Genomic DNA, 12,034 nt, shown 5'->3' on the forward strand with positions numbered 1-12,034 from the left:
GAATAGCATGTCAGAAAAATGAATCCACACATTTTCCCCACTTACCCCAAAGGTAGTCGAACGGTTTGCTGTCTGAAGTTTCCTTCTTATTTTAGCACTGGAAATTTGGGGCTAATAGCTAACAAGTAATAAAGCCTACCAATAGACATCATGGTAACTAGATGCCTAAATCATGCTCATCTGCTTTCTGACATCAAATGACATACTGTTTTCTATATGCTCAGTTAAAAACAGTAGTAGCAGCGATCTTGAAGCCTAAATTTTGTCTGCTTGTTTCTGAGTCTTTCTATCATAGTGGTGGTGGTGGCGGCAAATGATTTCCTACCACTTTTAAGCAACAAAAATGAGCTCAAAATAAGGAGAAAATGTTAATGTCAGGGTATTCATTGTTTTATTCCCAATTTTCCAACAAAAACTGTGATAATAATTCTTTTTGAAGTTTTATTTTAGTGATTTTCAGTCATGTTGTGCATGCAAAACAGCAGGTCATTGCAGGGACTATACAGATGCTGAAGTATTATTTTTATGTTAAACAAAAGTTTTGATGCTTGTTTTTCACTTTTAATTGCAGAAATGCAATAAAATGATCTGTCCTATGTTAACATGATTTTAAACACACACACACTATCTCATTCGCTTATTCTCCTTGGTTATGAGGGGTGCTGGAGCATATGCCAGCGTCACAGGGCAGACAGACAGATACACAGACATATACATTCACACACACTCACACCTAGAGGCAATTTAACATCTCCAATTGGCCTGACTGCACATGTCTTTGGACTGTGGAAGGAAAACTGGGCACCCGGAGGGAACCTACACAGACACGATGAGAACATGCACACAGAAAGGACCCTGGACCCTGGACCTTCTTGCAATGAGGCCTGACAGTGATTCACAGTGGTGTTAAAATGGTGTTAAAAAAACAGGAAGGCCTTTTTTAGATGACTTTTTCTCTGAGAAGTTCAGTTAGTGAAATCTCTTCCATCATCTAAACCGCTTATCCTTCTGGGTCGCGGTGGGGTGCTAGAGCCTATCCCAGCTGTCATTGCGCGGAAGGCAGGATACACCCTGGACAGGTCGCCAGTCCATCGCAGGGGAAATCTCTTTTTATGTTTCTGAAAAAATTGGCTAAAACACAGACAGCTTCATGTGTTGAAGCTATTTGATATTATACATTTTTTTTAAATACAATGTGAATTTAAAATGAACCATATTTTAAACAGGTTTTTGGTAATTTTATCAGCTTTACTGATGTTATTCAATATAAAAGACTAAGTTTTCCACTTGAATTATAGATCAGCGTTCTATATGTATCTCTCTGCTATGAATATGTTTGTAGCAACAGTCTTATGTCTGAACTATTGCGAAACAAAGCCTCAAGCATCTGGCAGTGCATTTGTAAACATTTTGTGTAATAATTTTCTGTGATGAAGCTTTTTACCTCTACTGTGAACAATTCTGAGTCTGTAAGTTTCTCTAGAGCAGAGCATTTCGTACCAAACCACTCTGAATGACGCTGTTTAAATCTTAATGATTTAATTATGCAGCAAATTCTGACAATTTTGGTGGAATTCCCCTTTAAGGTTATTCAGTAGCCTTGAAGACCGCACACACTTTTGCAGGATGCGGGCAGTCTGTGAGTGTGATCTGGGTCATGTTCTCGATTTGTTGTGTATAAGCTCCATGAAACAAATAAAACCTCAGTTAAAAAGAGGAATATAGGGCTTTGTACGGCTTTGGTGTTTGGAATTTTCCTTTTTTATGTGGTGAAAGATGCTCCAAACCACAACATATGCACAAATGTAGGCATACAGTTCTACAAGGATGTGTCACTATGCAGGCCACATGAGGAGCTGCTGTTTGACACAGTGCAAGATCACTTCCATGTATGCATCGTTAATGACGCATCAGGTTCTGGTGGGGAACTCTTGATTCTGGGGAAATCTGGCTTTAATTCTCAGTTCTATGCTCATATTTCACTTTCGTTAGTCACCAGTCTTCTGCGCTATGGTAACTGTGTGACTAACTGAAGAAACAGCCGTTCACATGAAAAACCAAGAATAGCACATCACTCAAAATCGAAAATTATAGCATTGACCATGCAGCACTGGACACAATACAGAGCTGTCATATTTCTGCCAAGGCACAACGATGTTTTCTCCGAACTGTCCGGCTCATCGGAACAAACTCCACAAAAGGGACGCAACAACAGACACTGAAATTATACGCAGAGCGGCCAAGACAAATCCAACCCACCAAGAATAACACACACAGTTCCATAGGGACCGGACAACAGATGCTATAACATTGATATACAGATCCACATTTAACATTGCTATAAATTAGATAGACTTTAGTATAGCATTTGTATAATGGCTGTACATTTAACCACCAGTCCAAAGTTTGGATGCACCTGCTCACAGGTGACTTTTCCTTGTTTTTTTAGTCTTTTATATGTTTTAGAATAACAGTGAACATATCAAGATGATGATAAAAGCATGTATGGATCTGTGCATTGAATAAAAAGGTGTTAAAATATCTCAACATCTCGTTGGCCCTAACCTCAGGAGATCACAAGTTCAATCTGCGGTGATGCCACAGTGGCCAGGAGTCTAAGAGATCATAACTGGCTTCGCTCTCTCTGTGTAGGTAAGATAGGCCTCCCTGTCCCATATCACTCAGCGCGATGCTAGCCAACAAGGCCATTTGTTAGTTGACGTAACAGAATTTGAATGACGTTGTGGTAGTGGTAGTTCAAAAAGATGTTGCTTCATGTGACTCAGAGGTAGCTTGTGCTAGCGTCATCCTCCTAGCACAGGTGGTATCATGATAGAGAGAGCTGAACTGAACATGACTAAAGTAAAAAAATCTTAAATATCTCATGGTCATGATCAGAAGAAAACTTAAAATGAAGAGAAGAAAGTCGAAGAATTTTGAATTTTTCCACCCATTAACTCGGCCTCCCTCTATCACACAATGGCTGTTTACATGCAAAGATTTTTGCCAGTCTGACTGAATACATTCCAATTACTACAAGTAATCCGATCCCAAATTAAACACATTAGTGTAGACATTATCATCACAATGAGCATCCAGTCAGAGTGAGACAAGCAGCAGTGAACAGTGCTTGTGTTTTTAATTGCTTTAAAATTATGTCAGACTCAGGAAAACATTCTTCTTATGTCCTTATTAAAGAAGGCCGAGAGGAAGACGTCGTGTTCTGAAACACATAAGCTGGACGTCCGTCCCACCGCCGTCTTTGAAAGATCAGAGCATAACCTTCGTCTTTCCTGCAGACCACTTTCTGCTCCGCCATGTTGAACGTTATAAATGTTTGCGATGATGTGACGCGCATGCGCAGAATGTACTTAAACTCTCCGAATGGAAATGTAATCAGATACACGTGTTTACATGGTTATTATTTTTCTATTTAATGGATTATTTACAGGATTATCCACCTCATTCAATCAGATAGAAATAGTATTCTGAACCACCTCTATCGGACTAGTCTATTCCGATTGAGGTGTAAACATGGATGTATTGTATTCTGATTGAGCTATTAGTTGGATTATTAACGGTTTATTAGGCTGCATGTAAACGTAGCTAATGATACCAAGCAGGGAGGGTGAAGGCCAGCATGCGCTTCCTCAAGACACATGATGCAACACCACATCTGTTAAAACCATCGCTAACACAACACCACTGGACAGTTCAACACTGTAGGAGGAGAAAGCTAAATGCTAACTCTGTTATGTCAGCTAACAGATGCCAGCACTAAACAGCATCACGCTGAGTGAGAGAAATGATAGCATGAGAAGTGAAGTGCAGGAATATGAAGAAAGATACTGCACTATTTCTGGGTCACTATTCAGATTGAAGCAAATTTGTGACACTGACCATTAAGGCCTTTATTCAAAAAAGGTCATAATGCTTTTGAGTCTTATCTCTTCCACTGAAGCTTGTATTCAGGTGACTCTCAGGTGGATCTGATCTACTTAGAGTCTTTGTGGAGTCAAAGCAAAAGGGGGACAGAAAATACTAAGAAATTCTGAAATTCGTGTTTACTTTTCACTGAAAACGATATAATTACTAATGAAAAACTGCATGAATTTAAAATAGAATGCAAAATAGACACAGTTAGACTTTCGTATCCCACTGTATATAAAAGTCAAATAAAGTTAATTTAGTAAGTTTTTTTTTTCAATATATTAAACTTGAAGCAAATAAATAGAAGCTAGTGACATTTGCAATGCAGAAAAAACATGCATCGTATAGAACTGATTAAAGTAAAAGTCCTTCTACAAAACAGTACATCCTCCACAACCATGTATATATATATATATATATATATATATATATATATGAATGTATGCCACTGATCTGGTGCCTCACAGTCACTTGTAATTAACTAACTCTCACTATAAATAATCATATCAGTCAAAACAATCCCACTCCCGCCCTCTAAACACCCAGATATATTTGTCCACTCAACATATGGAACCCCAAAAATACAAACATTCTAACAAGAGTTTGCTATAAAGTCTGTTGGTGGTTTCAGTGGAAACAGAACAACCCTCTAATAAACTTTCTCACATAATGAGTTCCGGCGAGTCTCTCGCTCGTCAATCACAGGCGAGCGGCAGTTTTTATGGCAGTTGTAGGAGGTAAACTGGTTCATACGAGAGTCAGACCGATGGGGAAAGCCAGCGGAATGAAATCACAGGTTCCATATGATGTGTCATTTAAAGGAATTATAATGTGTGTGACCTATATTCTGTTTACATGATATTTATATTCAAAGTTGGGCAAAAAACAGTAGTGATGGCTGGATACTGAACACACTGTCCTAAATGTTTTCAGTAATGTATTCCGTTACAATACATAAAACATAACATATTTAGAATTCATTGAAATACATTTACAATACATATTAATAAGGCACATGGGAAAACTTTCTATGTTCTTCACTAGTTGGCAGCTTGGTTTGTTAATACGTTTCACAAAAATTTGCTTTTCACTTAAATGAAGTTACAAAAATTCTAAACTTTATTTTTCTTTCACCACCTGCTTTAGTTCACTGCTGCTCCCACAATCTCATATTTAATAAGCCCTCAAAAGAGCTCAGTAATGCTGAGATGAATAACTGGCTCATCACTTTGATTTATCAGTCTACTCAGGCTTTAGTACGAACTTCAGTGTTTGTAAAGAAGTGATTCACATCGTCGTCATTGGGACAAAACCTCATATCTCCAAAATGGTAGCTTTACAGGAAAAGCAAAAACATTCTTGACACATTGTAAAGGCCAACAAGCATTTTTAAATAATGCAAAAAAAAAAAATGGAGATACATGTTTTTGTTTAGACAGCGATGACATGCTATAAAGCCTTTAGGCTCTGCCATGCATATGAACACCATCACAAGTTTGGGAAATACAGTGCAACATTTCCCATGACTTTTATTAATACATAAACATAACTGACTAATAAATAAATGACCATCTACTGTATATACACTGTAGAGATGTAATGGTTAAAAAAAAAAAAACATAAGGAGTGGCTGGAGATGTGCTAATTCTAATTCCGTTATAATGAAACATATTCTAATCTTTTTATTTTCAGTTTATTAGAGAATATTTGAAACAAAAGCTCTAGTCATATGCACATATGTTTGCACCAAGCTTACACACTAGCCACAAGCTAACATGCTAACTGCAATACAAGGATACAATACGCAGCAATACAATTCTTTACATCCTATCAAAAGTTTGGGAACACTGCGCTTTTTAAAATGATATTGTAAATATTGTCTTCTGTGACAGTTTGCAACAACTTGACATCCACAATCATTTAAAATGGAATCACTGTTTACAATAATATAAAACCATTTGTTTGTGGATAATGTATAAAATCATCATATAGATTATGTGACATCACAGAAGCAGTGAATTCAAAACAGGCTGTTTTTCAGCACAGTTTCCACAGACTGGATGGACTGAGTAGTTTACTTTGATAACTTTGATAAAGTTTACTTTTTACTTCAAACTTTATTAAAAAAATAAACAAAGTAAATGTTTTGTTTTCCATGATATGGGCCCTTTAAACAATGCAGGCTTATTATAAACTTGAGACCAAACAGTGCACAGTAACAAAAACAGCCTGTTTAATTTTAAGGGATAAAGAGAGGCTGGAAAATGGTACAATGATGATATTTTTATAAACAAATGTTACAGGTGTTGCAAGGGAAAAATGAGAAAAATGTTTAATATGTAATTCTTCATAAATAGCAAACAGTGCATGTGACAGAAAGCTGTTTCAAGCTTACTATTTTTCTTTTAAAACTTTGAAAATCTTAGAAATAAAGCCAAAGGCCATATTTTATCTCCTTGTGGTGATGTCACCTTTGATCCAAAAGAGTTTAAAGTTTTGGAGGCGTTAAACTCTTCAGACGTCTGGTTCCTATCACCACCACTGTGAACAATTCTGACTTGGTAAGTTTATTTAGAACACAGCATTTCACACCAAACCACTGTGAATGGCTTTGTTTACATCTGCAGAGCATCAAAGTATAAAACTATATAAAAATGGAAGATATTTCAGGACAGAGAAGTGCACAGGTGCACAGAGGTATTTAAGGTTTAATATACACATACCTCTACATCATGCCTTACATAAAAACACACAGGAATGTGCTTTTTATGGGCTAAAACTGTTGTTTTGAGAACAAGCAGATTTGAGATATTTCTTCCCCCACAGACATATCGACCAGGGAATTACTTTCAATATGGACAGAGTTTTGGTAAACAAGTATTCTAGGATGACCACCTCATGATGGCTTGTGGTTTAGTCTGGATTATATAAAGTTTAGGTGCATGTATGACTGTTTTAGACTGTGGTATTTGGATCGCGAATGCGTGCAGATGTATGTATGAGTGGGTGTGGGTGTTGGAATGCACTGAGGCGGTTTGGTTTCACTTGATTCTCGAACCAATCCGAACTTCGACAGCAGTTCATGTGGATGAGGCAGAAACAGTATAAAGGTGCTCGGGGGAAAGGAGGGATAACTGAGCAAGAAGAGGCAAAGAAGAGAAGAAGAGAGCCAACCTCAAACCACTGCACCGTTTAAGAAAGGAAGAACGAGAAACGAAAAGATGAAGACTTTCACCCTCCTCGTCCTCTTTGGTCTGCTTGCTGCCTGCACATCTTTGGGAGGTAAGAAGAGGCCTGTGAGTTTCTTTATAGCCAAAGGACTGTAGATTATAGTTTAGCACTTTTCAACCTAATCTCTATCTGCTGCATCTGTGTCGTAGGGTTGATAACCACGCACAATAATCTTATTTTCAGGACTTTGTAAAAAAACAGAAAACCCAGTGACTCGAAACTCATTTGTATTAGAAATCAATGGGCAGATGGTGAATCACCTTCCCATTATCTTCTATAATAAGTGCATTTTTGAGTCAAGAGGTCTTGTTCTTTTTTTCAATAGAGAGAAATTATTGTCCTTAGTAATCGATCACATGCCACAGATGCAGGAGATAGAGATTAGATTGAAAACTGCCTGAGTATAAATATATAAATATATGATTAAAAGAACTGAAATAGCACAAATGGAGTACTCCAGCACTTTTCAACCAAATCTCTATCTGCTGCATTTGTATCTTAGGATTGATAAAAACAGACAAAAAATTTGACACATTTCCTGCAAAAAAAATGGAAAACCCAGTGATTCGAAATTCACTTATAATAGAAACCAATGGGCACATACTGAACCTCCTTCTCATTGGCTTCCATTATAAATGTGATTTGAGACATCAGGTTTTCTGTTCTCTTTTCAATACAGAGAAATTACTCTTTATGGTAATCATTCAGGATGGCACAGTGGCGCTGTGGCTAGCACTGTCGCCTCACAACTGGGTTTGATTCCTGGGCCAGGCAACCAGTGTCCTTTCTGTGTGAAGTTTGTATGTTTTCCCTGTGTCTGTGTGGTTCTATCCATGTGCTCTGGTTTCCTCCCACTGTCCAAAGACATGCAGTCCAGCGAATTGGAGATGCTAAATTGCCCCTGGGTGTGAATGTGTATGTCTGTGTGTCTGTCCAGGGTGTTTGCTGTCTTTCCGCCCAATAAGCGCTGGAATTAGCTCCAGCAACCCAGGAGGATAAGCGACTTAGGAGATGCGTGTGTGTGTTAATCAATCATACGCTACAGATATGCCAAAAAGACTGAACAATGCTGGAGGAGTCCTTTAAAAGAACCCTATAACTGATCAAAGGAGCCAAAATAACCCAAAAGATTGTGTATGTCTTTACATTCTATAAGCTTAAAGTTATACTGATTGAACAACCATGGTGAAAAGTTGAATGCTGAACCCTAAGAATGTGTTTTGAAATGTTCTTTGTGTTAATCTACCCAGACGTAGATGTCTCCGTTGAGGTTGATGTAGAGGCTCCTGCAGACATTGATGATGCTGCTCCTACTGATGCTCCTGCTGATCCTGATGTCGACTCCTCAGCTTCTGACTCCTCCTCTGCCTCTGACTCCTCCTCTGCCTCAGACTCAGCATCCGACTCTGCTTCAGATTCCGATTCCGCATCCGATTCTGCATCCGATTCCGCTTCTGATTCCTCCTCATCCGAGTCCAACTCCGTCAGTGCCGAAGGTGAGACGCCTGCACTCATCTCACTGTGACCTCATCCTTCAATTTCTTTCAGTATGATCCAGAATTCCTAGAAAGCCCAAGCAATGCACAGTACAGTGTTAGATTCCCTGCTCTGACAGGTCAGGTTTAACTCGCAGTTCTTTATCAAGGCCATCAGGAGTTGAATACAGGGTGGAGGTGGATCAGGCTGTGAGGAACACTGATGTAGATAAAGGATGTGTGTTACTGCTTTAGGTTTTGGAGTGTGGACAGTATGTGACTCTGGTTTGTGCTGAATTGCAGCCACACCTGGACCAGAGCATGTGGTGGTGAAGAGATCTGTAGCTGCATCCATGCTGAGGAGACACAGGAGAGCAGGAGCCGCACCTGCTGCTGACCTCACTCCCCTCCAGCTGGAGAGGTACAACTGTTCTATTTTATTTTATGACTCTGAGCCTGACTCTCTATTCTATTCTTATTTCAGACACCTGACTGTTCTTCTCTTTTTAATGGATCTGCATCTGACCATCTATTCTATTCTATTCTATTCTATTCTATTCTAGTTTCAGACTGTATTTGACTCTCTGTTCTATTCTGTGTATAGATTCTGCCCTGACTTTCTATTCCATTCTATTCTATTCTATTCTATTCTATATTTCAGAATTTAACAAGCCCCAGTACAGGTATAAATGCAATGCGACAATTAGTCTACAATTAGTTTAAACAATATATTCTATTGAAAGAAATTCCACTCTCACTAACACCTTAAAATGCCAGGCTTATTACATACTAAGGTTTATTACTACAGCATAACTACAGCAATTTCAAGGCAAACTGTCTGAGCTATTCTTAGGTTATAGAAGTGTATAATAAAGCTTAGGACCTGCATGTGGGACCTGACCATTGAAGGTGTTAAATTTCTCTAGGGAACTCACCAGACCTGGCATTCAGCTATGACATGTGATTTGCTGTTGTTTATGGCTTAGTGGCCACTGATTCATATCATAACGTTACGCAATATGTCACTGCGTTGTGACTGTGGAATTCTTAAGATCTCTGACAACAAGCTTGAAAAAGTCATGCATATTCTTATCCAGTACTAGATATATTGATATGCATTTACAAGGATTGATTACAGTGTATAAAACAGACCAGATTTTATTTCATTTGCAATTGAAGTAATATTTGTTTTTCTCCCTCTTTCAGCCTGAGAGAGGTGTGCGAGGTGAATGTGGCCTGTGATGAAATGGCCGACACAAACGGCATCGTGGCGGCTTACACCGCATACTACGGCCCCATTCCATTCTAAACCTCAGAAGGAAGCTGATTCCACATGGACTCAAACGTAATCCCCATGTACACGCAACAAATGAGCTTTGTAAGATATGAGCGGGTTCCACTACCTCCCTGCTTTGCATAGAGGACAAACGAGGGAACGAGAAAGCTGTTGTGGGTTTTACCCTCAATAATGCCAGGTTTTGCTACAGTCGTGTGCTTTCATTGAAACCACTACTGAGCGCTGCTTTCTTGTTTTGCGTCAGTGGCGGCCGCAACCACAACGACAAGTCATTTGTGTAGTAGTCTAAGAATAGCACAAGTCTCTCGCTATGTTCATAATCTGTGGTTTGATCAAGCTAACTGACAACTGTAGTACGTCATAAGAACTGTAAGACACCTTTTCCACTAATGTAACGTAATCTTAGGGGTACTGTGGTTTAACAGTGCATTAGTAGGCAAACCATACATATACAGTGCTTTTTTACTTAGTATTAAGTTATTATTTTTTTGTAGTGTTCATGTTTTTATGAAAGAAGAATGTTATCTTTCATCACAAAGGTGCTACACCCCCCTGTTTACCACTCTAAAGTTGGGGAGTTATTATCATTAACTGTATTTTATTGCAGGTAGACTGCCTTAAATGTGCTAGATGGCGAGTAGCCTAGAACTGTGCCATTGTCTCTTTGTCAATAGCACATTTTTCATGTGCACATAGTACTTGTACAGTTATACAATGATATGGAAAATGCCTGTTCATTGTTTGTGTTTTAATAAATGTTTTAAAATTATTGTGATGTCCAGTGTTAATGGATTATATCAGAAGAACCAAAAAAAAACAATACATGATCCTAGTGCTGGGCAATATTGCTAAAAATAAATATCACAATATCTTAAAGACCATGTCATACGTCTTTACGTATTAATGTCACACACGCAGGCTCAGAAAGAAGGTCCGGCTTAATGTTTAGGTCTCAAATGCAAAACTAACATTGTACTGACAAAGATACTATGATAATGGTGGATAATTTACTCACATCCTCGGAAGACACATCCTTCACCAAGTTTTGACTGAGTTCTCTTTGAATTGTCTTTCAATGTGCTCGAAAACATCAAACTCACAAACTCACAAAATACAAAGGAGGCAATTACACATTTCCACCACAGAGGTCTCCAAATCCCCAAATCTTACACAGTGTAGCTTTAACTCAGCATTAACAATGTTAATGTGCCCATTCCTCCTGAGTGATGCTACTGAATGTGAAAAGAACATCATACAAACCTGACATTGTTATTGTAAATGTTAACCAAACAGAAACCATATTCTTTCAAAAAAAACATTCTAAAGCACTGTGGTTTACTGCAGGCCTGGATACTGTAGCACAGCTGTAAAGCACACAAAACAGAATTTAAACATAAAAACAAAAAAAAAACGAAATCAATACTGCTTTTTATAATTATTATATTATGGATATGGAACCTCTTAGTACATCCAGCATCTATCAGCAGGGGAACTGAGGTTTGTTAGACATATCTCTTTCTGAGATTCTTTCAGTCTCAAACCAAATGCTAAAGGTCCAAACTGAGAGGAACAGCAGAGCAGAACAGAAGCTGAACCCACACAATGGAAAAAAATAAGTACGGATGCACCTATGTGGTCATTCTGGGGCCAATGCACCCCAGTGTTCCTTGCATCATGAAAGGGTTGTTAAGAATATGCTGTAGATGGTTCTATATAGAACCTTTTTGAAAAGGGTCCTATATAGCACCAAAAAGGGTTCTTCTATTGTTATGATGTCAAGCTTGTAACAATAGAAGAACCCTTTAGGGTGCTATATAGAACAATTTTCAGAACAATCTACAGCCCATTCTCTGGAGAACCATTTTATGATGCAAAGAACGTTTTACCCATACAAAGACTTCTTTGAGCGTTCATGGTTCTATATAGAACCATTTTCTTTGCCAAAGAACCCTTGAACTTAGATTAAGTTAATTTAACTAGAACATTCCCAGAGCGTTATAGCGAGGTTCGTCCAAAAATAGTCATAGGGGAACGTTTTCTGTTTGCTAGGTTCTTCCAAAATGTAAAAGTATTGCTATTTGAAAATACCATCTGGATTAGC

At 38.3% G+C, this 12,034-nt stretch overlaps 1 protein-coding gene across 1 annotated transcript; it reads left to right on the forward strand.

Moving 5' to 3' along the window:
* The first annotated feature begins 6,896 nt into the window (after positions 1-6,896).
* Positions 6,897-10,342, forward strand: bglapl (bone gamma-carboxyglutamate (gla) protein, like). Its single transcript, XM_036570076.1, has 4 exons — positions 6,897-7,212; positions 8,412-8,657; positions 8,940-9,057; positions 9,843-10,342. The coding sequence occupies exons 1-4, from the start codon at positions 7,152-7,154 to the stop codon at positions 9,943-9,945; spliced, it is 528 nt and encodes a 175-aa protein (XP_036425969.1). The 5' UTR covers positions 6,897-7,151; the 3' UTR covers positions 9,946-10,342.
* Positions 10,343-12,034: the final 1,692 nt, after the last annotated feature.

The sequence above is a fragment of the Colossoma macropomum genome, unplaced genomic scaffold (genome assembly GCF_904425465.1).
Source record: "Colossoma macropomum unplaced genomic scaffold, Colossoma_macropomum, whole genome shotgun sequence".
Classification (NCBI taxonomy): domain Eukaryota; kingdom Metazoa; phylum Chordata; class Actinopteri; order Characiformes; family Serrasalmidae; genus Colossoma; species Colossoma macropomum.

Excerpts from the sequence above, each read along its gene's own strand:
- bglapl (XM_036570076.1), top strand. The coding sequence starts at position 7,152 with ATGAAGACTTTCACCCTCCTCGTCCTCTTTGGTCTGCTTGCTGCCTGC. Across the intron at positions 7,213-8,411 it reads TGCCTGCACATCTTTGGGAG|ACGTAGATGTCTCCGTTGAG; the intron begins GTAAGAAGAGGC and ends TAATCTACCCAG. Across the intron at positions 8,658-8,939 it reads CAACTCCGTCAGTGCCGAAG|CCACACCTGGACCAGAGCAT; the intron begins GTGAGACGCCTG and ends GCTGAATTGCAG.